The 27,991-nt window shown below is 42.4% G+C and overlaps 1 protein-coding gene across 1 annotated transcript in view; it reads left to right on the forward strand.

Moving 5' to 3' along the window:
* The window catches only part of unc5cb (unc-5 netrin receptor Cb), a gene marked incomplete at both ends in the record, with an annotated part of 120,649 nt that overhangs the window by 62,934 nt on the left and 29,724 nt on the right, over positions 1-27,991 (forward strand). The window contains 5 exons of the mRNA XM_080743435.1: positions 2,901-3,068; positions 3,763-3,927; positions 10,107-10,163; positions 15,793-15,984; positions 25,539-25,901. Of these exons, the coding sequence (XP_080599561.1) occupies positions 2,901-3,068; positions 3,763-3,927; positions 10,107-10,163; positions 15,793-15,984; positions 25,539-25,901 (945 nt within the window). The remainder of the gene's footprint in view (positions 1-2,900; positions 3,069-3,762; positions 3,928-10,106; positions 10,164-15,792; positions 15,985-25,538; positions 25,902-27,991) is intronic.

Here is a 27,991-nt window from a genome sequence, read left to right on the forward strand (position 1 = left end):
TCTCAAATCCATCTTCTCCATATCGTCCCGTCTCTTTCGAAGCAGCTTCCCTAAATCGCTCTCCCTCCCTCCGGGTTTCTGCAATTGTGGATTAGAAGGATTAGGAAGGAGGGGCATGGTATTGTTAGCGTCCCTTTTGTTTATTTAGTATCTATTTTAGTTGGTGTAGATTGAAATGGGAGAACAGCATGTGTGGTTGGAATGGGCATATTAGTATGGGGGTCGGGTGACGAGTGGTGGTGGTGGTGGGGGGGGGGGGGGGGGGGGTAGTACCACAGACTGTCTGTATCAGACAGAGAAGGACTCTAGGGGCTTTAGGGACTGAGGTCTCTGTCCCTGCTAGGCTTTTCCTCTCGCTAATGCAGTCTAGGAGGACGGAGCATCGGAAAACAGCTTTGATGTCAGCTCATCCTTGAGAGAATGAACCACGAGCCACTTTCTCTGCCTAGGCTGTGTCACTCCTCCATCCCCTAATCTGTGATATTGTGGCAGACTGTAATATGGTGACATACACACATACACACACACACATACACAGGGGCGTCACACTGGGGGGGAAAGTGGGACTGAGTTACTAGGGCCCAAGGTGGAGGGGCCTTAATTATTTATACTTTAGCTACTGAAAAATAGCAGATATACAAGCTCACAGCACGAGCGCCTCGCTGTGAGCTTGTAGATTTGCTATTTTAGAAAAGACGAGAAAATGTGTGCAAATCTTTGAATATAATGTATTTTTTAAGCGAAAAACTAAACTAAAATTTTGAGATGAGGGTCCGTGGCCAAATACATATCATTTTGGGGTTAGGGTTAGAAACAGGTTTTTAAAAAAAAACCTTAGAAGGATTTAGAAGACATTTATAGAATCGTGTCAAAAATAATCAAAGACCTGCAGTCCTGCATACATCTTGAAGATTTTTCAAAACTAGCCCTTACCCGTTCAAAGATATGAGCTCCAAAATGATGTGCAGTGTGTGGGTTATGGGATATGCACTGTGCATACAGTATATGAGGGATGGAAAGTAACTTTAACTGGTGCTTGCATGATAATATGTAGGAGCATCAATGTAAGAAATACCCGTTTCGTTTAATGGCAACAGCGCCCCTCCCTTAACATGTGTGGTCACAAAAGGTACTGTAGGCTAAATAGATATAGATACACCATAAAAATGCTATTATACAGCATACGATTTGTGAAAGTGACAAACGGGCTTCACAGTTATGTCAGGTGTGTTCATATGCTGATGGTGATGCGATTTCAGATCAATTGCTCCAGCCACCGAGGAGAAACGCTGTTTCATACAGACAGACAGACACTCACTCAGACAGACATTCGCAAAATGATAGTATAGATGGTTAAAGCACAAAATAATGCATAATAATGCGTTACCATTCATGAGGGGCCCACAGTGAATCCTTGTACCCAGGGCCCAGAATTTGGTGTGACGCCCCTGCACACACACACAAACACACACACACGCAAGTGCGCACGCACACGCACACACGCCTGAGATGCCCGAAGGATAATGCTGTGACACATGGTGAGAAGGAGAGAGGCTGCCGTCAGCACACACTGCTTCCCAACCAAACTCTCAACAAGAAGAATGCAAACAGAACGGGCGTGCAGACTGGGTTAGACTGAACAAAAAGAGAGGAGAGAGAGAGAGAGAGAGAGGGAGAGAGAGGGAGAGGGAGAGGGAGAGCTCTGATCTCTGGAGGATAGGAAGTAGACAGACTGTTTCTTTTTGTTTTCCTTTGGCGGTCTTTCCTTGGAGTTCCGTGCTTTGGACTTCCTCCGTAAGCATGTCAGATTTGAAATTCGGAGCCTCCAAGGGCCTCCAGCTCTACCATCTCGAAATGCCACAGACTTGTTCTCAGCCACAAACCCTGGTGTCCCTCTGCCTTGGGCTTAGACGCTGACAGAGATGGAAGAGCTGGAAGAAAAGGAAGAAAGGCATTGTGATGGACTCACTGAATGGAAAATGCATGCAGTGTGACCAACATCTACTGTCACGGCGGGATCACTAACCGACGGCTACAACTTCCACGGGGTCAAACACACAAACCGTACAGTACATGTATACAACTTGAAACGCTCATACGTTTCCAGTTAGACTACTGTGAATGATTATTTGGTGGTCCGTGTTAAAGGAGTGGTTCACCACCAGAATTACTTTTTTTCTATCGATTACTCACCCCATGGAGACTAGGGTTAACCCTAACCCTAACCCTAACCCTAACCCTCAATAATATTTATTTCGTTTTTGTCGCATTCCTAAGCCAATAATTCGTTTTTGTTTTTTTGTTTTTTTTACTCAATTTGTATTAAACACACAAAAACAAGGCCAAGCAATACAAACAGAGAGAACACAACTAAAAAAAACAAAAAACAATACATTAAGCAGGATGGGCTGCACATCTTATGTCGACAATTAAAGAAACTTCTTCAGTACACTGTCTCTATTTTAAGCAATGTCCATGGGCTGGTGAAAGAAAATCAATTTTTCCCAATATTTGTCTGATTTGTCCTCTTGTAGCCTAAGTATAAAAGTTAGCCTTTCCATAGTGTATATTTCCTTTATGATAGCAATCCAATCTTCTTTAGTTGGAGGATCCTGTTGTAACCAGCGACGCGTAATCGCCTTTTTGCTTGCAGCTAGGAAGATCTTAATGCCAATCATTTGATTATATTAAATGTACCCTCATTGATTCCGGATGGAGCCCCAAATAATGCACCAAATTATTGGCCTGGTAATGCGATAAAAACTAAATAATGATATTGAACTCAAGTCTCCATGGGGTGAGTAATCGATAGAAAAAAATAATAATTTTGGGGGTGAACTACTAAGAGCATGCATTCTAGAATCTGGGCGTCATTCTAATTCTTACCGTATCTGTTCCAGTGAACGGGGGCTGGTCGACGTGGACGGAGTGGTCCGTGTGCAACAGCCGCTGCGGCCGCGGTTATCAAAAGCGCACGCGCAGCTGCACTAACCCGGCACCCCTCAACGGAGGGGCCATCTGCGACGGGCAAGGCATCCAGAAGCTGGCGTGCAACCCTCTCTGTCCAGGTACCGCATAACTTCACAACACACATGCTTATTAGTGGGCTAGAGGGTTAGGGTTTAGGATGCAGGAAACAAAATACACCCAAAAATTATCATACAACACTGTGTCTGCAAATTCAGCATTTTGTTCCACCCTTATAGGGATGGGACGATATGAACATTTCATGTCACGATTATTGTGGCCAAAGAAATTGCGATATACGATATTATCGCGATAAACAAAATATCCCCAACATCCATTATCCTGGGGCGGAACATTTTGCCAAAAAATAGCGTTGCGTTGCAACGCGTTGTGAGCTTGTAGATCGGCTATTTTTTGGCAAAGAGATTTGGTAGAGAGTGAAAAGAAAAAGACTTTATCAAGTACGTTATTTCCAGGTCCATTTGACCAATTATAGAGGGTTTAAATGGTACCGGATATGCAGCTCGGCAAATAAAGGATGAATTGATCCGAGTGCAAATGTAAATCTCCACGATAGGATTATTGTGAGTGTTTTTTTGTTTTTTTTTTGTTTTATCACGATAGACGATAATAACGATTATCGTCCCATCCTTACACCCTTATCTGTCTCTCTGTTACCCCTCTCTGGTGTTCATACATCCATAACGCCGGCTCGTGTACACCACCCGCACCTCCCCCCATCTGCCGACTCCTCCCTCACCCCACCCTCACCCCCATCCCGTCTGTGTGCGGTAGTGGATGGCCTGTGGACAGAGTGGAGTAAGTGGTCTACATGTGGGACAGAGTGCACCCATTGGAGGAGGCGGGAGTGCGGCGCCCCGACGCCCAAAAACGGGGGCAAGGACTGTGAGGGCATGGTTCTCCAGTCCAAGAACTGCACCGATGGGCTGTGCATGCAGAGTGAGTACCCAGCTACGATTTCCCTGAAATATTGAACCATTTGAACCCTACCGCAGTGGTTCAAGCTCACAACGCGGCGCAAAGTGACGCGCTGTGAGCTTGCAGATCTGCTATTTTCACCTAGTTTGGGTCCCGGGCAAACGTAAAAAAAAATAAAAATGTTTTGGAACCACTGAGTCCCTATTCTGGCACGTTTCATGATAGGAGAAAACATACAGTTTTGAGGACCGGGCAAGTATTAGATCCCATGGACACTGGTCAGTGAAGTACAGTATATGGGGTTTAAGTGGTTAACCTGGCCATGAGTGTCAGCCTTCTCTTTTACCACCATCTTGTTTTAGTCTTTTTCCATAATAGGTCTACTCCCGTCTCATGCATTCTATTCCACCGCATTCATACATAAACAACAAGACATGCACAAACCTCTCTCTCTCTCTGTCTTTCTCTCAGTTTTCCATGCTGGGTTTCTGACTTTATTTTCCTCACATGCATAATTAATATCACAATATACGAAAGCTGCTGGACCCAAGAGTGACACAAACGCAGAAGCCGATGTGCATGTGGCTGCCATGGTGTAAATATAGCCGTAAGCTTAAAAAAAAAGAAAAGGGAAAAGACCTTGGCCACATGTCGTAGCGCTATATAAGTAATTATCCTTGTGACAGGCTAGGCATTCAGGAGCTATATTTAAAATAATGATAAGTGATTATAATGTACTTACATAGGGGCTCATAATTACCAAGAGTGATTGCTGCTCTGATTTTGAACAGCATAGAGTTCCATAGGTCCGATGACAGGGAGAAATGAGCCCGCCAAAGTAGCACCAGCACAGACATGCTGCTTTTCCTTACCCCCCTGGCTCCACCGGGCACGTCGAGCGTCGCGTCAACGTCAACGCTGGGAACGCTCCCGTTTTAATTAATGAAGGGTGCTCCACTGCCGACGTCAACATCAATGTCTGACGCTCAAATTCGCCCCGGTTAATTTTTTGATGCCGACCGACGCCGGTACGGCGCCGTCTTTTTGGTGGAGCCCTAGCCTTAGCCTGCAGTTATGCTGTATTATGTTGACATGACAAGCAGGCGAGAGGACATCAGCCTTCCTTTGCTGATCTCGAAACTATTAGAAACTGGTGCAAAGAAAGGCTTCAGAATCCACATTTCCTTGTAGTACAGTACATTCATTGCAAGGTACTCTTTTGATTTTATTGTTGTGCTGTTAACTACCCCCCACCCCCAGGCCCCCACCCACCCAGAAAAAAAGGCCAGTTTGTGGTGTGACTGGATATTTCCCGCAGGCGGACAATTGTTTGCAGTCTCCTGTTCTTCCACAAAAGCGAAAAAACACACACGGCTCTAGTTGAGCCAACAGTCCCCCTTGCCTCTTTCCTTATTCACAGAGATTGGAACCATGCTGCAGTTACACTGATGACTGGGGCTACGTGTGCATATGTGTGTTTGCCGTGGCGTGGGCAGCGTGCGCGAGTGCGCTTGCATGTGCGTGTATGTTCTCAACAACAAGGAGAATGTGAACAGAACAGGATAGTGCAGACTGGCAGAACAACACCCAGAGAGGGAGAGAGAGAGAGAGAGAGAGAGAGAGAGTAGAGATAGAGTTTATCTATTCGCGCTTATTGCAGTAGCTGGCTTCTTCTGTTGAAACATTGTTTGACCCCATTCTCTGCCAACAAACGGGAGAAAGGAGGTGAGAGAGAGAGAGAGGGTGCTGGAGGGATGAGTTAAAAAGCGGTGTCTTATTTAATGAAGTTTCTCGCTAATAAAGCCTTGAAGGGTGTGAAGGCCCACACACTGTCACAGATGCCTCCGTCGTGTCTGTAACCCGCCACAGATGGTAGCTGTGCCACTAATATCACACAGACCCTGCATCGCTGGATGACATGGATCTGACGCAGATGGCCGTTAATGTGTGCAACTGATCTGCACAGAGGGCTTTCTAAACATAGCTACCTGCAGCTCTTTGGTATTGATGTGAGATCATGCCATTGGCTTCTGCAGTGACATGGACAATGGTTGTTTACAGTACAAGACCTTGGGAAAGGCATGTAACTGTATGCCTCTGTCCTTAGCATGAGAGTATTAATTAAGCTGCAGGTTCAGTATTTTGCTGATTGTATATGTATATGGTTCAAAATATTAACCAACTAATCACAACATGTTGCAATGCGATGCGTTGTGAGTGAGCTTGTAGATATTCTATTTTTGCTAATTCTGTGCGACACCATTGTGCGACAACAGGCTTAGGTGCTTCTCAATTATTTGATTAATCAAAAAAGTCCTAATTATGTAGAAGATGAATAGATAGTACTGTTTCTAATATATATATATATATACCGTATATATATATACGGTATATATACCGGTATATATAGTATCATGGAGCAATCTAAGTGAAGCTCTTATTTTAAATAGGCGATTTTGATTTTAACTCATTCATCTGTTTTATTTCCCTATACACAACACAAGTCATTAACCCTACCCACCAACCCTTTGCCCCTCCCCCTCTCTGATTCATCTCTGAAGCATTAGTTCACGTTTAGATTGATGGCCAGTTTGCAGAGAAAATAAAGCCATAATGATATAGATTTAGGATCATTCCAGGGATTGATTTCTTTGGACGCTAAAAGGGTGAAGCCACTTATGTCAATGCTAATGACCATTTCCACTAGCATTTAGGAGAACTGCCCATTATCTAAAAGCTCACATTATGGCAAATATGATTGGGAATGGAAGATGTGTGCAATCTGAACTCACCTCAGAGCAGCGATGTGCTTCCCACAGTGCAGGACTGGGATCTGAGCAAACACATGCCAGCGGACTCTGTTCCAGGCTGATCTTATTTGCTTTTGTTTGAATTTATTTAAAACATTATGGTTGTAATCCATCGCAGAAATCTGGCAATGAAATTTGACCCGATCCTGAGGCAGAGACAGCAACTTCCATCTCTGTGTGCTGTTAAAAATAAATAAATAAATAACTGAGCACGGTCAAAAAGGGAACAAGTTATGCTGTAATATGCTTTGTAGCTTGTTTATCACATTTAGACTGTCAGAAGAGCATTCCGGAGTTGGGCCTAACAAAGTTAAGCGTCTACAGATTGATGTAGAGAGGTTGCACTCTGGCTGTTGAGTTGGAACTGCCCCCTTCCCTTCCAACAACACTTGTGATTAGAGTTTCCACGGCTCGCCTGAGGTCGACCCGACTGGATATGTGTTTTTGTGCTCCTCTCTGACCTGATTCTGATGTTGTTTTCCAAGGCTTTGGTAACTCGCCTCTCAAATATGACACTTTCTTGACATATCGATCGGCCAAGGGCAGGGCTTTACTGCAGCAAGGGCAAAGACAGTCTTTATTTCTATCAAGCACAGCAGGCTGTGGAAAAGCACTGCGTGGCAGCTTTACTTAACCACGCGAACCCTAGCGCACTGGTTCTCAAAGTGGGGTCCGGGGACCCCCCAGGGGTCCTTGAAGGGGTGCCAGGCGGTCCCCAGCCAAACTAGTTGATATAGCGTCACAATCAGTTTAACCACTTTAACCCTGTATTATACTTAGGATATTCAAAAGTCCTGACTCTGATAACCCCAAATCACTCACAAATGTGTGAACATTCAGCTAAAATAGGGCGAACAATAGGCAAAAATAGGCAAACTTTCAGCAAAAATAGGCTTAGATTCATAAAAAAAATTGGCAAACAGTCAACAAAAATAGGCGAATGTTCTGTAAAAACAGCCAATCTACAAGCTAACTTTTACATACAAGGAAGGTTTGAAGTTGTTAAGGGCTTGTAGCACGTACCGTCTAGTTATTCTGTTCAGTGGCGAAGAAGAAATTAACTATATGCAAACAAGCAGCTCTTGGCATAAACTCACCGATTTCAGCAAAACAAATGCTTACTGTGTGCTACCAATTAGAAATGACTCAGCCAGTCAGGTACTGGGTATTCCAGGAAGAAATCAATCTAAACAGACTGCAATGTCTTTCCACATGGTCGCAGAGCTTTACACAAAACAGACATTTTCAGGGAAGGACCTGTTTGTTGATAAACAGCTAAACACACAGGCAATAAGGATTTCCTGTATACGGACCCCCACACCCCCCTTCCTCCCCATGTCTGTGATGTCACGTGTAAGGAATGGTCTATACTAGCACTGGTTCTCAGCATGCTGTTTTGGGACCCCTTGTGGGTCCTTGTGGGTGTCCCATGGGGGTCCCCAGCCAAATGATTTGATAGTCAGGAACCAAATGGACCCTTACAAGTCTATAGAGTTTACAGTTTACCGTTTACAGTTTAGGCATTTAGCAGACGCTTTTAATCCAAAGCGATTTACAATAAGCAGATAATACATCACTATAATAAACAAGATAATATTTCAGAGCATCAACAACAATAAACAAAATGTATATGAATATCAATCTACAAAAACAATATAATCAGTAAGAAAAAAGGATTCTTAAAAAAAACTAAAAACAAATGCTGACTAGACTAATGCATGCATATCAAACTGGGTGTCCTTGAAATTAAAAAGGTCGAACCCCACTGGTCTATAACATTGGCTTTCTTTAGGCCCTGCTCACTAGAGCATACTTCTGCACTAGCTATAACCTCACTCAGCACCAATATAAACTCCACAGGATGGGCTCAAACAGGCCATCAGTTAGCCTGACCCTGACATACACCTCCCCTTGCCTGATTACATGTATACGCCGGCCCCATCTATCAAGCCATTGATTTCCCTGTCAGTCCACTTGTCTCCCCCTGATTCTTCTCCTCTCCATCAGGACTTCATTGTTTGTCTATTTGTGTTGGACGCCCCGCCGTGATTGGTGCTATTGCATGTCATGTAATTCTCCCTTGACACCTCATGATCTTTGAGAGTGCGTAATGTTTGCTTTTGTCTTCTTGTGCGAGTCAGATTCAGGAATCAAGAGGGTTTATGTTGTCGCTGTCGGGTGGAAACCTTGTATTTGTCATTTAAAAAATGATTTAAACTGGTAAAAATAGCCGATCTACAATCACACAACGCCTGCTATTTTCACTGTTTTGTGCGACGGTCTTGTATGATGTAGCAGGGGTTTACTTTACGAAAAAACATACAAATGAAACCTGCAAGATACAAGGTTTCTGCCCGCCCATGACGATAATTATGCAGGTTCAAGCAGCAAAACGTTAGTGTGGCGTCATCTCCACACAGCAGCAATACCATCTATATTTAGTGGAATCTTCCCTGTACTATATCTTCTGTCCATTCTGTTCATCTACCAATCTCCACCTCCATCACTATATCCCATAACTAGGCTAATCATTCCTTTACCCCTATATCTCCTGTGGCTCTTGACAGATGCAAGACGGTCGGTGCTATTGACTCATACTGTACTTTATCAGCCCTTCCTTCCATCCCCCTGGCCTGCCAGACAGTAGTGCTGGAAAATAACAAAGTACATTTACTCATATACTGTACCTGTACTAAAGTACAATTTTGTGGCACTTTATTTGAGCATTTACTTTTTTTTTGTTCATACTTTGAACCTCTACTCCACAACGTTTTACTCCATTACAGTTATCTGATAGCTTAAGTTACTAGTCACTTTGCAGAATTAGATTATTAATAATGCAAAACATGCATTAACATGCAATTAAGCCCTAATTTAGACTACGGACATTTGAAATTAGACGATCTACAACTGTAAATATCGGAGTACTTTTACTTTTGTCACTTTAGGTATATTTTGACGCCAATGCTTTTGTATTCTTACTCAAGTAAAACATACATAATATTGTACATTGTGGTATCGGTACTTTCACATAAGTAAGAAGAATGGGAGTTGTTCCTCCACCACTGTCTGTCTGTCAGCAGCATCAGTCCTACAGTACAGTAGTGCTGCTGGACCACTAAGCCTGGCTGATGGATCACAGACCCTCCCTCCTCCTCCTGGACCCTCCATGTCTCTAGCAGCCCTCATTCATCTCCATACAACCGCACAATCAAGAGAGATCGCTTCCCTGTGTCATCACTCCTACTCATGACTTTGTTGCTGTCTCATTTGTTGAGTTTTGTTTTTCTGTTGGCTTTTAAATTTGATTTTTTATCATCACTCTCCCCTGTCTCTCACCCCTCCCCTCCCCTCCCCTTCCGCCCTGCCCACGATCTCTCCTTCCCAAAGGTTCCTTATATCAGAAGTCCTCTGAGCCCAAAGACAAGAGTGATTTGGGAAATTCATGTGAGTTATTGTTTTGTTTTATGTTATTTCTGCTTTCGTTCACGTTTTCTGTCTTTACAGTCTTGTTTCGTCTTATTTTATTTCATTTTATTTGTATTCATTTTCTTTTATCTTTACTGCATTTGGCAGGGCAGAGGACTACTATAGTTACTCGACTTCGTGTTGCATTTTGCACTGAGAAAGGAAGTGAATTCTAAAGAACATATTATTATTTATCTCTGCGACCCCAATCTACGGTACACTGTAAAATCCTAAATTATTTTTAATCTGAGAGTGTACAGATGAAACCAAACTGACCTGTAAGGTTCTGTTTTCTTCCTAACAGTGAATCATTTACCGTAGCTGGGGCAGTGAGGACCCACGCGGAGCCCTCTTAACCCATTTAGGCCTAGAATTATTGAATGCTTTAACCAGTGAAAAATAGCACATATACAAGCTCACAGCGCGGCACCGAGTGCCGCGCAGCGAGCTTGTAGATCTGCTATTTTTGAAAAAGTTGTGAAAATGTGTGCAAATCTTTGAATATAATGTATTTTCAAAGCGAACGTTTGTAACTCAAATTTTGCTTCTGGATGGTCCCTGGAACAAAATATTTTGAGAGGCGGGTCCGTGGCCAAATAAATATAATTTTGGGGGTCCTTCACATGAAAACGTTTGAGAACCACTGACATAGTAGTCTCTCAAGAACAGACTAACTGAGCTCCAGTTAAGTGAAAAGGACCTTTACTTTGACGATGGCTAGCCAGATTGCTGACATAGAAACATAGGTTTTTCAAAAAATCTTAGAAGGATTCAAAAGTTCGAATTTTCACGATTTTTCAAAAATAGCAGATCTACAAGCTCGCAGCGCGGCACTCGCTGCCGCGCTGTGAGCTTGTATAACTGCTATTTTTGGTCTCAGTTGGACACAGTGTGTGTGGCTTGCCAGCTTTCTAGTGGAAGCCATGCTGGCATTCTCATAACCAGAGTTGGCACTGCCCTTGCCTTTACCCAGTTGCACCTCGCCAACTTCAGCCCGGCACCATGCAGTAAAATACAGAGTGTCGATTCCAATCTGAGTGTAAAAATGGACCCATAATGGACATCCATTTTAACCCTCTATAACATGTTTTGCTGTGAAAAGGGACCAAGGGCCCAGAGAATGAGTCCTATAGAGGAGTTAAACCTCTCCTCTGTTCTCTCTTCATTTTAACCATACATTTGTTTGCTGTCTCCGCTTTCTCTCCCACCTGCTGCTATTCTTCCTATATATATCTCTGCCTCCAACCCGGAGAATAGAGTGTTCAATAATCCCTTTCATTTCCATTTCTTGTACTATGCCCCTTTGCGACGATCGCTCATGTTCAAAGGCATGTATTAATCTAAGCGATACATTTTAATGCACGCATTTAGCAGGTTGCTGCCTTTTATCATCAAAGGCGTGGACGGGAGATTGTTCGACTGGGGGGATATATATGTTAAATAACTGCAGGGGAGCCTGGCAGAGGAGGAACAGTTAAATTACATTTTCCGACGTCCATCGCCGGCTCCCTGCTTTGTTCTCTCCCCATGCTGGCACTGCAGCGAGGATTAGAGGCCTAACATACAATATTATATTCTTTTAATATGATGTCTGTGTTAAGACCTCATGGGACACTCAGGGTCACATAATGTCCCTTGGAGGGGTTGAGTCGGAATGAGAAGTGAGGTCTTATGAATAATTTATAATCCATCGTATGACTGTGACAAGTAGATCTACAAGCTCACAACCCGTCGCATTGCAGTGGGTTGTGAGCTTGTAGATCTGCTACTTTTGGCACGGGATACTGTCATACGACTAAATGTAAATCGGGCCTTAGTAATGCCCACACTTACTTTATCTTCCACCCCAGTTTGATCATTTAAGCCCCATGTATGGTATTGTTTAATGGAACACAAACAACCACTTCTAGCCAATGAATATGGACAGAGTGCTTTTCCAGAGAATTTCAAGTTGTTGTTCCTTTGTAAAACTCTAATTAATTGGCTGAATTTAGTAGAGTCTGTTTCCAAAGCACGCCTTAACGGCAGTCACACTTCTCACTAGCCAGTAGCCACTGTAATAAGGAAAAACAGTAGACAGTATCATTGGAATAAACAGGCTTAAAGACAAATAAATGTCTAATGTGAGTTATTTGATGAATTTGTCTGAGATTTAGAGAATCAGTTTCTATCCAAAAAGAGTTAACAGCCCGTCAGCACGGCTGAAATACGGGTAGACCAACAATAACGTGTTCAGAAAATGACACACCTTGATTTATGTCTTTAATTTGGTATACAAGCACTCTCGCCCGCTTCCCTTTATTCTCACTCGTGCACGGGAACCCAGCAGACAGATTGAGTGCCATCTGCATCACTGAGAGACATGAGGCTAATTTGCGTAAAAGGCTGACCGCCATGCAGACGCCCGTGTCACCGGGGTCTGTGGTGAATGCTGCCCTCTGCTGGTGCAGTGTCTGTACCCCTGTTCATGCTCTCTCACTCACTGTTCATTGTTAAAGCCAGGGGTGTCGCACCAAGTTCTGGGCCCTGGGTACTTTAACAATTGAAAAATAGCAGATATACAAGCTCACAGCGTGGCACAGAGTGCCTCGCTGCGAGCTTGCAGATCTGCAATTTTTTTTTAAATAGTGAGTATTTGTGCAAGTCTTTGAATATTTCAAATCCTTATAAGGTTTTTTGAAAAACCTATGTTTCTATGTCAGTGGTGCTCAAACCTTTTCATGTGAAGGACCCCCAGAATGATATGTATTTGGCCACAGACCCCCATCTCAAAATATTTAGTTACAGGGACCCCCAGAAGCAAAATCTGAGTTAAAAATGTTCGCTTAAAAAATACATCTATTCAAGGATTTGCACACATTTTCACGACTTTTCAAAAATAGCAGATCTTGTGAGCTTGTATATTTGCTATTGTTCAATAGCTAAAGTATAAAAGAGGGCCTAGTAACTCAGTCCCATCAGGTTTAGCGCCACCATCAGGCCGATTTTTAAATGCGACCTGACGGTCGCTTATCTCCCGATTAGGGATTGGTTTCTAGGTTGTTTGAAAATAGCCGATCTTGATGCGACGCGTTGTGAGCTTGTAGATCTGCTATTTTCAAACATTTTGTACTTTTACTTTTGGTACTTTAAGTATGTTTTGATGCCAATACTTTCTACTTTTACTCAAGTATATTTTGAATTCCTGACTTTTACTTATAAGGGAGTATTTCTACATTACAGTATTGATACTTTTAGTTATGTAAAACATTTGAGTACTTTTCCCACCACTGCTCATGCACGCCCACGTGGGAAACCTGCAAGCACGCGCTCCCGTGCAGAAATGCATACAGGCACACTTACTCGGTGGTGCGATGCAATGCACCATGACACATCTCTGCCTCTGGCGTTTAGACACCTATAAAGAAGGCTTCATTTTTAATTTGTCAGACTTGGTGACAGTGAAGGACGCTCTTTACCAAACAGCACAAAGAGGCTCTGACTGTTGCAGTTTAGACATCCATTTAAATGTCTGGGGCTGTAATGAGTGCCTGTCTCAGCCTGCGTTCTCTCCTAGCCATCATGTGCACGCTATAGCGCCTGGCCGACCAATCAGAGTGGCTTCTGCAGCTGGAAGCTGGACAGAAAGACCCCGGGAGGGGGAAAGTCATGAAAGAAATGACGTGAAATGGAAGCTATTTCTAGATCTTATCAGTGGGGTTTAAGAACAAAGGGCAAGATATGTAGGAAACGCTCTGAACGGCATCACAGAAGCAATTTGAAAGACGTTTGTTCAGACTGGCGGCCTTGTAGAATTACTGTTTGGGTTAGGGGTTGGGAATTCATTTGGTAGTTTCTCTGAAGGCGCCTTAAGTTGTTACCAAATACTATTGTAGAGCTCAATGTCACAACCAATATTGATATACTGTACATGCAGACACACATACGGTATTATAATGTATTTTGTGTTATACAGTGTGTGTATTTTCTGGGGGGAAAAATACATTTTGTTTGATGTCTATTAGTGCCATAAGGAATGATTCTCATTGACACGAAAATGTTAATACATTCATTCATCTGTTCATGCATTCACTCATTCATCCATCCATCCATCCATCCATCCATCCATCCATCCACCCATTCATTCATAAATACCCCCATGCACACATAGGGCTGTCACAACTATTACATAATCGTCTAATCGCAACTATTTTAGGTAATCGCAATTATTTTGCATAAGCGTCATAATAGTTTCCATGTTGAGAAATGTTAATATAGTAACAATCACTTTCAAAAAGTATTGGAAATAGCAGATCTACAAGCTCACAACGCGTCGCATTGTAGATCGGCTATTTCCACTATCAATGTTCTTTTTTAAGTATAAAAGTGTCAAATGTGTCAGTTTGTATATTTAAGTTGTGTCGTGTGTCATGATTGCCATGTGCAACTTCAAAGCCTAAAAGCCAAACATAAATGTAATTGTCAACGACAAATACACAATTAAATTGTTAATCACAATTATTTGAGTGACAATTAATAATGTAATATGTCATAATCGTGACAGCCCTATGCACACGTGCAAACAGCCACATGGGAGATATTAAAAGCCTCTGTTGCGTATCATCAATAGACATACATGGGCCTCACAGATACCGATCTAACCACAGCTACATGCTTTAATGTGTAATGACTGTTTTTGTGTTGTATTCCATAACAACTGTGGTATGTAAAAAAATATATATTTTGTTGGCATTTTTATCAACACCCACTCTATTTCCCAAATATAGTCAGCAATAAAAGCAATTAACAGACGCCTTAGGAGGAAATAATAATTAGCCAGCATGTCTCTGTGGTTATTAATATCCACCTGCATCTTGGTGCAGGATATTACACTGCTGATATTGGCTATCACAGGGCACACCAATGAGCTGCCTATCAACACAGTGATTAATGTGGTTAACCCATTTAGGCCTAGAATTATTGAATGCTTTAACCAGTGAGAATTATTGAATGCTCTAACCAGTGAAAAATAGCAGATATACAAGCTCACAGCGCGGCACCGAGTGCCGCGCTGCGAGCTTGTAGATCTGCTATTTTTGAAAAAGTTGTGAAAATGTGTGCAAATCTTTGAATATATGTATTTTCAAAGCGAACTTTGTAACTCAAATTTTGCTTCTGGGTGGTCCCTGAAGCTAAATATTTTGAGATGGGGGGTCCGTGGCCAGATAAATATCATTTTGGGGGTCCTTCACATGAAAAGGTTTGAGAACCACTGACATAGTAGTCTCTCAAGAACAGACTATTGAGCTCCATTTAAGTGAAAAGGACCTTTTCTTTGACGGTGGCTAGCCAGATTGCTAACATAGAAACATAGGTTTTTAAAAAAAATCTTAGGATACAAAAGACATAGCATAGAATCGGGTCAAAATTCAAATTGTCACAATTTTTCAAAAATAGCAGATCTACAAGCTCGCAGCGCGGCACTCGGTGCCACGCTGTGAGCTTGTATATCTGCCATTTTTCAATAGTTAAAGCATAAAATAATGATACACAATAATGTGTACCCGTTCTAAATGGGTTTTAATATACTGACACAACATCCAAAGAGACTTTGTTTCTTCTCTTGCAGTGGCGCCTACCACAGATGACGTGGCGCTGTACGTGGGCGTGGTCATCGCAGTGATCATGTGCCTGGTCATCTCCGTGGTGGTGGCGCTCTTCATCTACCGCAAGAACCACCGCGACTTCGACTCAGACATCCTGGACTCCTCCGCGCTCAACGGCGGCTTCCAGCCAGTCAGCATCAAGACTGCTCGCACAGGTTTGACAACAAAGATATAATAATTCATATAGCTGAAAGCAGCAATACTGCGAGCCAGGCAGCGAGTGCAACACACCATAGCAACAGCATGTGCTCAGTCCGATTCATATTCCTCCATTCGTCACGAGGGCTGCCCTTCTACCCAGGCACGTGCACACATAGACATCAAAGGCCCCTGCCCTTTTATCCACCTGTAAAAATTGCCCTCTCAAGACCATGAATGCAGTTTTTACTCTGGTGAAAGAAATGCAAATGCCCTCTTTCCAAGCTATACCTGAAGGCAGCATTCAAGATAATTTCTTGTCCAAACTCTCCTGAACTTGAATGCAGCAACTTACCGGTATGTTGTAATAATTGCCCTCTCTGTGTAGAAATCCATGCCGTACGCCACATATCCAGTATTGACTTGATTATGCTTAGTTCATTGTGGTATCAAGCACTGAAAATAGCCGACCTCCAAGCTCACAACACGTCGCAACGCGACACATTGTGAGCTTGAAGGTCTGCTATTTTCGATATTTTCACCAAAAGGCCCTTTTAGAAATACCAGTCCCTGCCTCTCTAACATTCTCTGCACGTCCCTGCTTCTACCAATGTAAGCAGCATGGCCGTCAGGCATACAAAGTTGTGTGGTATTACAGTACGTGAAAGCATTTTTTACTAGAGGTTCGGGCAGATATGTGGCCGCCACATCTAGAGTTCAGGCCGCTACGCGGCTCTCACACCTACCGACCTACGTCATACCCCCGATCCGACAGATATGCCCATAAATGGAGATATCTGTATCTGTCAGTCCTTCGCCCTGTTATGCCCATTTATGGAGATCCAGGATATCATCAGTTTGTGCTCATATGGATATGGCCCGTTTTATGCCCATGGAGCTGACTGATTTGTTTGTGCCTGATGCCATGATGACACATTGCAGTTAGACAACACACTCCATATTCGAGCGTAGTTGCTTTGGGAACTCCTTAGGTTATGACTGAGTCATGGTGTCATGAGCGTGATTCGTCCGCCCGTCCTCTCTTAAGCTAATTTTAATATAGGCTGTCATTTTGCGAAAAGCCATCCCTCTGCATTTTTTTAGTGATCGTCTACAATATGAATTGTCTCGTGGACATTCCTTTTCTGACATACAAACTTTTCTTGAACTGGGATTTTAGATATTGGTCCATAGTTTGAGAAGTATACAGAACTTATGGGTCCTCGAGGCAAATGTGTTCCTCATGAAGAGAGGCATGCGGAACAAAATGTCATGACTGTAGGTCAAATAGGGCATGAGTTACAGTATGTCTGTTCAAAGTTCAACTTCTTTCTTTTTTCAAACATTTTCTATACACCCCTTTTCCAACCCGAGTATCTGAGGAGAGTATCTGAAGGGCTTGTTTCTTGCCATTTGGCATGAATGACCCTCTGCTATTCTGCAAACGTTAGTAAAAAGCAACCAGGGGCGTCACATTAAGGGGTAGGAAAGTGGGACTGAGTTACCAGGGCCCAAGGTGGAGGGGCCCTATAGTAACTTTAGCGATTGAAAAATAGCAGATATACAAGCTCACAGCGCGGCACCGAGTGCCGCGCTGCGAGCTTGTAGATCTGCTATTTTTGAAAAGTCGTGAAAAAAAAGTCTTTGAATATATGTATTTTTTAAGTGAACATTTGTAACTCAAATTTTGCTTCTGGGGGATCCCTGGAACTAAATATTTTGGGATGGGGGGGTCCTTCACATGAAAAAGTCTGAGCATCACTGACGTGAAAACATAGGTTTCTTCTTGGCACACATTTTCACGATTTTTCAAAAATAGCAGATCTACAAGCTTGCGAGTGCCGCGCTGTGAGCTTGTATATCTGCTATTTTTCAATAGTTAACACTCATGGGGGGCCCGCAGTGAATCCTTGTACCCAGGGCCCAGAATTTGGTGTGACGCCCCTGAAAGCAACTGAGCAGTTATCCCTGAACCATGAAACGCTGCAAGAATAATAAAACTAACAAAATACGCTAGGGCAGGGGTCTTCAACGTTTTCAGGCCAAGGACCCCTTAGCTGAGAGAGAGTTGAAGCAGGGACCCCCACAGTACTACTACATATTGTATAAAATTGTGTTGCAGATTAAAAATGTTCATAGATTTTTTAGACAGCTTAGACTTGTTTGACAGCACTGTCATCATGTTGGATGACAACATGTGTATTTTCAGACATTTAACCACTTGAACTATCAAATAAATACTCTGCTCTTCTTTTCCCTCTACAAACCTCTATGCCAAAAATAGCCGATCTACAAGCTTGTAGATCGGCTATTTTTGAATAATGTTCCACGCAGAATAGGGACGCTTGGGTTCAAGTGGTTAATGTAAAAAGCGTGATCCTATGTATCACACAAAGATTTGGCGGCCCCTCTGTAGTAACTCTGAGGACCCCTTAGGGGTCCCGGACCCCCTGTTGAAGACCCCTGCGGTAGGGTGATTCACTGTATGAGATGTTGGGCATAACTAGCCTGGGGCCAGCCTATATACAATGCAGCTAACTAGTAACTGCGTATCATCCCCTCCTTGTTTTAACATGGCTGGGATGTCTAGCTCAGCTAGGCTAGGGCATAACAGCCAGTGTACTGTAGCTCTGCTACAATATGCAGGGTTTGTGAGCTGTGACATACCATTACTCTCTTATCAACGTGAAGCGTTGAGCCACATGTGACCCCCCTGCCCTAGTGGTGGTGGTCTGTCAGTGATGATGCAAATATAAACGGGACCTTTTGACTCCAGTTGAGCAGGGAGCTGGGAAAGAAGCAGGTATGGGAAAGATTCAGCTTCTAGGGTGTTTGTTGTGTCGGTGAGGCGAGGCAGCGAGACCATTACAATCCATGTCATTGCGATGGTGGGCCAATCTATGCACCATCATTACAGCATAATAAGGCCTGTGGCTATGCGGCATATTCAGCTGTAATTAGATTTAGGCTGAACAGGCCAGGCTGAAAAGTAATGGTGGGAGGATAGAGATGGATGGATGTGAGCTGGAGTGAGAGCTGCTCTGAAAAATCCTGAGCGTTAGTTTAACTCTTAACTTTAACCAAATGGAACCATGGCTCTGTTTGTACATTCTCTTGAGTTATACCCCGTAAGGGTCCATTTTGTCTCTAACTAAATTAAGACTCTGTATTTTATGGTGTTCTGTTCTGTGTTCCAGGTGAATAGAAGAGTACTGTAACTGCATTGTAAGATTGTCAGACAAGAGGTGCAAGTGAGGAAGAGGAGGCAGTGATGTGTGCATGCGTGCATGCATGCGTGTGTGTGTGTGTGTGCGTGCGTGCGTGCATGTATGAGCCAGCTAGGGGGGGTAATGTAATGACAGAGAAACACAAAATAGTAAATGAGAAAACAGAGTTGTTGACAGTAGTTTACTCAAATATCCATAGTAGATATTGTAAAGAGATAAATATGTTTTGTGCCAATCTACAGTAAATGTAAGATTCTGGTCTAATTATCAGGTGCGTGAGCATGTATTATGGTATGTTTATTAGTTATCGCAAGTCAATGAATCTGAAGATATTGCAGTACTATTCATTATTTCTCAAGACTACAGTTAGTCACTGGGAGCTGACCAGTACAACCACAGTCTTCTACAGTTAGTCACTGGGAGCTGACCGGTACAACCACAGTCTTCTACAGTTAGTCACTGGGAGCTGACCGGTACAACCACAGTCTTCTACAGTTAGTCACTGGGAGCTGACCGGTACAACCACAGTCTTCTACAGTTAGTCACTGGGAGCTGACCGGTACAACCACAGTCTTCTACAGTTAGTCACTGGGAGCTGACCGGTACAACCACAGTCTTCTACAGTTAGTCACTGGGAGCTGACCAGTACAACCACAGTCTTCTACAGTTAGTCACTGGGAGCTGACCGGTACAACCACAGTCTTCTACAGTTAGTCACTGGGAGCTGACCGGTACAACCACAGTCTTCTACAGTTAGTCACTGGGAGCTGACCGGTACAACCACAGTCTTCTACAGTTAGTCACTGGGAGCTGACCGGTACAACCACAGTCTTCTACAGTTAGTCACTGGGAGCTGACCGGTACAACCACAGTCTTCTACAGTTAGTCACTGGGAGCTGACCGGTACAACCACAGTCTTCTACAGTTAGTCACTGGGAGCTGACCGGTACAACCACAGTCTTCTACAGATAGTAATACATTACATATATGCTTTGATCTGTTCGCTCTCGTGTTGACCTGTTGGGAGAGATTACTGTAACAAAAGATGTCAGAAGAGCGGCCAGGGACACAGATTTCGTTCAGCTTTCCACTTTTATTATGTTTATTATGTTATTATGTGGTTGGGGAAATTTTACTTTGCTTGAAGAAATACCATTCTACCTTGTTTTGCTCTGTTCTGAGTTCTGACTGACGCCATGTTTTGAGTGCAAGTCAAGTCAAGCTTGAGTGAGTGCCAACATTGAGCTGACCTCATTTGCAAGTATTGTTGACCCATTTAGGCGTAGAATTATTGAAGGCTTTAACCAGTGAAAAATAGCAGATATACAAGCTCACAGCGCGGCACCGAGTGCCGCGCTGCGAGCTTGTAGATCTGCTATTTTTGAAAAAGTCGTGAAAATGTGTGCAAATCTTTGAATATATGTATTTTCAAAGCAAACGTTTGTAACTAAACTTTTGCTTCTGGGTGGTCCCTGGAACTAAATATTTTGAGATGGGGGTCCTTGGCCAAATACATATCATTTTGGGGGTCCTTCACATGAAAAGTTTGAGAACCACTGACATAGTAGTCTTTCAAGAACAGACTAACTGAGCTCCAGTTAAGTGAAAAGGACCTTTTCTTTGACGATGGCTGGCCAGATTGCTGACATAGAAACATAAGGTTTTCAAAAAATCTTAGAAGGATTCAAAAGACACTTATAGAATCAGGTAAAAATTCAAATTTTTTAAGATTTTTTAAAAATAGCAGATCTACTGCTATATCTGCTATTTTTCAATAGTTAAAGCATAAAATAACAGCTGCCGGTAATGATTTAGTGTCTGATAAGAGTGTGCACTCCTGTTCAGCAAACCGTAGATCACATTTAACAAAAACAAAATGGTCATAAAAATGCTGCTCTGGTATATCCTTATTGTCCAGTTACACACAAAGGTAAGAACACTCTGAGGATTGTTGGAGCATCTGATACACTTCATTTGCTTCTGTCATGCTTTGACTGTCAGACAACTTGCTTGCATTTCACAAGGAACTCTTTTTGGATCCTCTGTGAACAGGATGTACTGTACATGGCACCTTGGCATACTCTAACTCCTTGAGGGAGTTCCAGGGGGTCCCCAGCCAAATGATAGTTAGGAACCAAATGGACCCTTATGGGTATATAACTCAGAGAGTGTACAAACGGAACCATTTGGTTCCATTTGTACACTCTCTGAGTTAAATTAATATTGATTTTACAATATAAATTGGGGTCTCAGAGATAGATATGCCATTAAATGGGGCTCCGTAGCCTAAAATGCATGTCAAACTGGGGGTCCTTGAAATTAAAATGGTTGGGAATCAATCACTGCTAGATCCGTAAAGTTACACTGGTGCAAAACTAAGTTACTCACTTTGAAAGCTGCAAGAATAATAAAACTAACAAAATACGCTAGGGGCAGGGGTCTTCAACGTTTTCAGGCCAAGGACCCCTTAGCTGAGAGAGAGAGGAAGTAGGGACCCCCACAGTACTACATATTGTATAAAATTGTGTTGCAGATTAAAAATGTTCATAGATTTCTGCTGTTCTGGCACTCTGCATACTACTGTAGTTCAAGAGAGGTTCCTGGAGTGTGGAAATAGAGTGGAGGTGTGACCTGGTATTTTGGGGGAATTATGTGAAGGAATGTTGGAACTGATTGAGGTGAGGAGGAGGGTCCAGATGTCTTTGATGAAAAGAATGAGGGCAACCCAACATCTTTGGGAGGAAAGTGGAGGGACATTTCTAGTATTTCTTTGTGATCTTTCTGTGAGAAATATTGAAATTGCCTCTGACTTCTCCTGGAGAGGTCTGTAGGGAGGTTCTGTCTGGGAAGACCTTGCACCTCAGAGGAGGATCAATTAGCAGACTGGCCTTTTGCACTCTGTGAGAAGTTTATCTATCATCTTTTTAATATTCACGTTTTATATTGTTTCACAATTTAAACTTTTAAGCTCTGGGTCCCTCACTGCCATGGTAGTGTTCTGTTCGTATAATAGGCAAGATATTACAGAATGTTCTGGAACATCCACACAGAAATGATGTTTTATTCACAATTTCAGATAATCTTTTTGTAGCTGATGCTGTCATTTCAGAGCACAATGGTGGAATGTTGGAAATCAAACCTCAGATATTTTTGGTACTGTATTTACCTGCATCAATCAAAACTATAGAAGTAGAATAACAATAACAATAATAGACCTTTAATAATTACAGTACACTACAGTAGTGTATAATAGCCAAGATCAAAAACCTTGATTGTTAAGCCAGTTTAGCTGATCTGCTCACTTTCTTATTGTCACTGTCGGGCAGAAACCTTGTATCTCCAAGTTTCAAATGTGTGCATTTTTGAAGCGGTGGAAACCGCTTCCAATGAATGGCTTTGTGTGTATCACGCCCATATATGGTCATTTCAGTCCAGAATGAACAGGCTTTTTCAAAAACAGAATGTCCGTTTAATTACCATATATGGTGATCTCAGTCCAGAATGAACAGGGTTTTTCAAAAACAGAATGTCCGTTACCTTATGTCCATATATGGTCACTCCAGGCCAGAATGAACAGGTTTTTCCTGTCCCGTACGTGTAAAATATCAGTCCAGAATGAATAGGCTTTTTCAAAAAGCAAAATGTGTGTCCCATGTCCATATATGGTCATTTCAGTTCAGAATGAATAGGCTTTATATGTCCTGTACATCTAGAATATGTGTGCGGTGTCCCTCCCGGTCAGATGAATGGATACTTTGAGGATTGGTCAAGCTTCACATGATAATTTGGCCTTCAGGGTTTATCTGTCTTATTTAAACACTTTATATTTATTTAAGTATTTATTTAATTACAAATTCTTATTTTAATGTATGTGTTTTAATCTATTTTATTTTTTAAACCTATTATACCAACTGTCATACCAGCTCTCCAAATACATTCAGAATAGAAGTTTTATCTGTCCACCGCTTCAATTCGAACCGAGGTTTGATTTTTTCATAAAGCCCTGCTTCATCATACAAGACTGTCGCTATTTTCACTGTTTTAATTCATGTTTTTAAATAATAAATACAAAGCGAACGGTTTTGTACATCCACCTGACAACGACGTTATGCTCCCAAAAGATGGCAGCAGCCAAAGTGAGACAGCCCTAGCATTTCAACTTCAGTTTAGCGTTTTACTGTGGATTATCTGTCATATACTGTAGTGGGAAGAGGGGGTTCGCAGGTTACAAACAGCAAGGGAGGAGCTGAGGTGTTTCTGTTTGAGCTGGAAGCAGAGATCAGAGAGGGGAAGGAGGATATTAGAGAGTGTCCAGAGTTTGCTTAGAAAGGAGGTCGTAAAAACAGCAATTAAACCTTTATGCAGTGCATGTTATTTTAAGGCCTTTTCACTATTATCTATTGCACAATGCATCTTTAATCCAATATGATCATTTGATGTTGCTAGAATTTCATTCATTTCAATGGCACATGATGGCAGCACACCACATTTCACTTCAAAATGCAAAACTAAACTTTTTTCTACTAATAATTTAGCTTATTTGTACTAATAATTTCTACATAAAACATGATTTGAAATAATTGCACTAAAACAATTTATGGCTTGCAAGTAAAAATGAATCACTCAAAATCACTGAATTGCTAAATGAAAACAAAAACCAGGCTATTAATACTGAGTATGCTGCTCTGTATGTTTCTGTATGCATGGATTGATGATGTCAGCTAAGTTTAATTATTCATCAAAAGCCACGTGCTTGAAACACGTTGATAACCCTATTGTCTGAAAACCTTCAATTACGAAATATAGCTGGCTTCGCAAAAATTCTCATTAGAATTGGTTTGAAGGGTGTTGCCCAAAGTAAGAGCGCATGCATGCATGCATGCAGCTAAAGTCAGCCAAATGTGAACTGAAACATAAACCATTATTATTTCAATCGTTTGGCACTCGATGCACTTCTTGTGGAGAAGAGAGCAGTGTGAGGTCAGAGAGCTCCCGGACCAGTGAGTCATCCCCTGAACCCATTCAACAGTCACAGACATTCAACATTCATCCTTGTACCTGTTTGGTAACCTGAGTGTTACTGATGCCATCTGTTGCTTATCCTCACTGTTGGCTGGAAACCTTGTATGTCCGTCCGTCACTCTGCATGGAATGCAGGAAATCATTTTCTGTGCTCTTATCTGTGATCATTAAAGACATAATAACAATAAAGAAATAGCATAATAAAATATAAATATTTAAACATGGCCTTGCTTTTTGAGCTTCGGCTATTTTCGTTACTTTTGCGGAACAGCGGCATACAAAGTATTACATAATTGTTCAAGCAGACAACTCCAGGCCGCACCAACTCCTGATCAGGTGAATAGTCACATGCACACTTCATCTATTTAAACCTCCACATTCTGCTTATTTCTGCTCTTCCATCTTGCTGCTCTGCTGTGATGATGCTGCTTTATTTGCTTCAATCCACGACTTGTGAAGACTGAAATTACTTAAAAATATGAAATATGGAGATACAAGGTTTCTGGCCGGCAGCGACATCACAGAATTGGTCTACATTTTCTCATAGAATAAGATTTCATTATGTTGTGGTGAACTCCTTTCGGCAGTAAAACACACGGCACAGTGAAACACCACTACCATGCAGAATAAATTAGCAGAATGTGGCAGTAGTCTCGATGATGGCTGCCAACACTCCTCATTCAACCACAGTTCTCCACGGTCTTGGTTTCCAGTTGGTTCCTTTACCATTTCTCCAGTTTCACAGCTGGAGTGTTCACTGTTCAGACGTGCGTATGAGATGTGATCAGACTACCATTCAATCAGTTGAACCCTAGCACAGTGGTTCTCAAACTGGGGTCCGGGGATTTACGGGACTGTAATTCTGAAAGGTTCTGTTTGTCCACAAGTTAGGATTTTATCATATAGATTTCAGTCCCAGAGATAGAAAATGTTATGAAATGGGGGTCCGTAGCCTAATGCATATCAAACGGTGGGTTCTTGAAATTAGCATCCCTAGTCTAGGAGGAACATTTGATGAAAGTAGCAGATCTACAAGCTCATTCAGTCTACAAGCTGAGATTGTAGATCAGCTATTTCCGGTGCACCAACGTAGACGATCCCATTCACCTAAAGTATTACTAGGTGGATTTAAGTGGTTAAACCCTATTTCATACTATACTTTGTCGTATGATGGTGTTGTGTGACGTGGCAAAGGTTACTGATCTAAAGCTCATCTATGTTGACCGTGTAGATCCATGTCATGCACAAAATAGGGACTGCAGTTTGAAAGTGGTTCAGCCATTTCCTTCCATGACCGATGTCACTTGTCATCCCTCTTCCAGCTGACCTCCTCACTGCACCCCCTGACCTGACGTCAGCGACGGCCATGTACCGCGGCCCCGTCTACGCGCTCCACGATGTGGCCGACAAGATCCCCATGACCAATTCTCCACTGCTGGACCCGCTGCCCAACCTGAAGATCAAGGTCTACAACTCCTCAGGCCTGGTCACCCCTCAAGATGACCTGGGAGGGGACTTCTCCTCCAAGCTGTCCCCCAAACTGCCTCACTGCCTCCTGGACAACGGCGACAGCACCATGGGCCGACGGACCCAAACTCAGACCCTGCTCCGCACCAGGGACCCGTCCTGTACCGCCCTGGGCTCCTTCAACTCCCTGGGGGGGCACCTCATCGTCCCCAACTCAGGTATTATAAATTATAATAGTAACTGGGAGGTTTTCATGTATTTCCATTTTTTGTAATTTCTTTATTTTTGCGTTTCAGTGAGTGCCATATTTGCATGGCAGTTATTTTCTTCTTACTTTATATCATAATCGGGGTTTCACTCACCCCCAACGCCAGAGTACTACAACATGGCCGCAGTCTGACTGTGGTAACTCAACACTGAAAATATTTCACAATGGGAATAAAACAGCTGTCCATTGCTTCAGAATAGATTGAAGTCAAAGATCATTCACAGTAGAAGATAACGGGATTTCAATTTCAGTGAAGAGATAAGATAGGCTACTAGTGCCAGCAATTCTCTATAAGTCTTACGCACCGTTTAGATGGAGACGGCAAAATAAAATGACACATAAGCAACACGGTTTGTTTTCATTTGTTTGTGCGCGAGCGTTCATGCATGTGTGCATTTTCACATAAACATCAGTGTGTGTGATAAAAGGATTAACACCCCTCCAGAGTATCGCCTGAAATGGAGAGATCATCCATCAACCTTTCTTTCAACATCCCACAGAGACTGCTCCACACTCAGTCATAATAGGCAAGAGATGATGCACTCAACCCACAATGCTGAAGTGAAAAAACCCACCCAAACAACATTTACATAACAATCTTTTGATCTGGAAGAATGTACGGTGGAATTTCATACATGAATGAATCTCTCCCAAGGTTGGAGCCCAGACGCAAAAATGAGATTTTTATCAATAAACACATTTTTGGTCCAGGTATGGCGTGCTGTAGGCAATTCTTGTAGGCGGAAGTTAGCATTTTCCAGGTTCCTTCAACAAAAAGTGAGATTTATGCATTGGAATATTGGCATTATCAAGCGATATGATAGTTTACAAAAAATCAAAAATGTTACAGTACTAACAAAATCTAACTTCACAGATGAACTCTGCATTTAGGCTTTTGGAAGCATTTTGTAATCGCTAGAATTAAAAAGCCAATGTTAGGCAATAAACAAACTACGCCAGGGTTGCATTATTACACAACATTAACACCACTGAAGCTCTGTGTTCAGTGTGATGACATTTAATGTCGCCTACAAACTCTGTTGTCAGATGTATTTTTTAGTTGCACAACAAAATAGGACATTGTCGCCACGTGTTAACCACAGAACATATTTCAGTTATCAAACCCAAAAGCCCTTAAAAACAACAACATAGACTTCTGACTGCTAGCTCGTTTCCAGCTTTTATAACTACAAAGTGCCAACTTCAGAACTCTAGTGGCAATGAATTATAAACCAAGTTTGAACAGCGAGACCCATGTTGAATTTCCACAAATGTGTGCACACGTGGTCACAAACTTGGCAATACAATGCAGTATAAGGCTGGGAAATACATGATATGAGTATGAAAACAACCCTTTGAATCCTATTTACTTCAATTCATTTATTATTGGAATATTGGATCAGGAACGTGACAAATGTATTAAACGCCCAAGGCTTCATGGGGTGAGTAACTGATAGAAGCGTGGAAGAAGTCAGTTTTGGGATGAAGTCTTTCTCTCGTTTGTGTCAGGGGTTTTAGTACCACCCAAATGCAGGAAGGAATTGGCCATTTTCAGAGGATAAAGCATGTTTATTTCTCCAGCCAGATAGGCAGGAACACACAGGCTGTGATACTAGCAGGAAACACAGGATAAACAGACAGCATACAATAGTATAATCCAGTAGTTGTCAAAGTGGGGTCCAGGGACCCTCAGCTTTCCTTGAGGGGGTTCTAAATGGATCCTTATGGGTCCATTTGGTTGGTGTACACTCTTAACACATCTGGTGCCAACCCAAAAATGTTTTTTGGACCTCCAGAAATGTATTAGGCATGATCACGATCGCGAAATTGCATGTTTAACCCCCATACCAACCCATTCTTTCAAACATGGCAGCCATGTTTGTTTACATCTGAAGAAAACATAATGGCTGATAAATCATGAATGCCTGAACGGATTTCCAAGCGGATTTTTTTGTTTGAATGCTGTGAACAGTGTGCACACACGTGGTGCATCATCTAGGCATGGGCGTGCACGATCCGTGCACTATAAATTACATGGAA

The sequence above is a fragment of the Nannobrachium achirus genome, assembly GCF_963921795.1.
Source record: "Nannobrachium achirus genome assembly, chromosome: 15".
Classification (NCBI taxonomy): Eukaryota; Metazoa; Chordata; class Actinopteri; order Myctophiformes; family Myctophidae; genus Nannobrachium; species Nannobrachium achirus.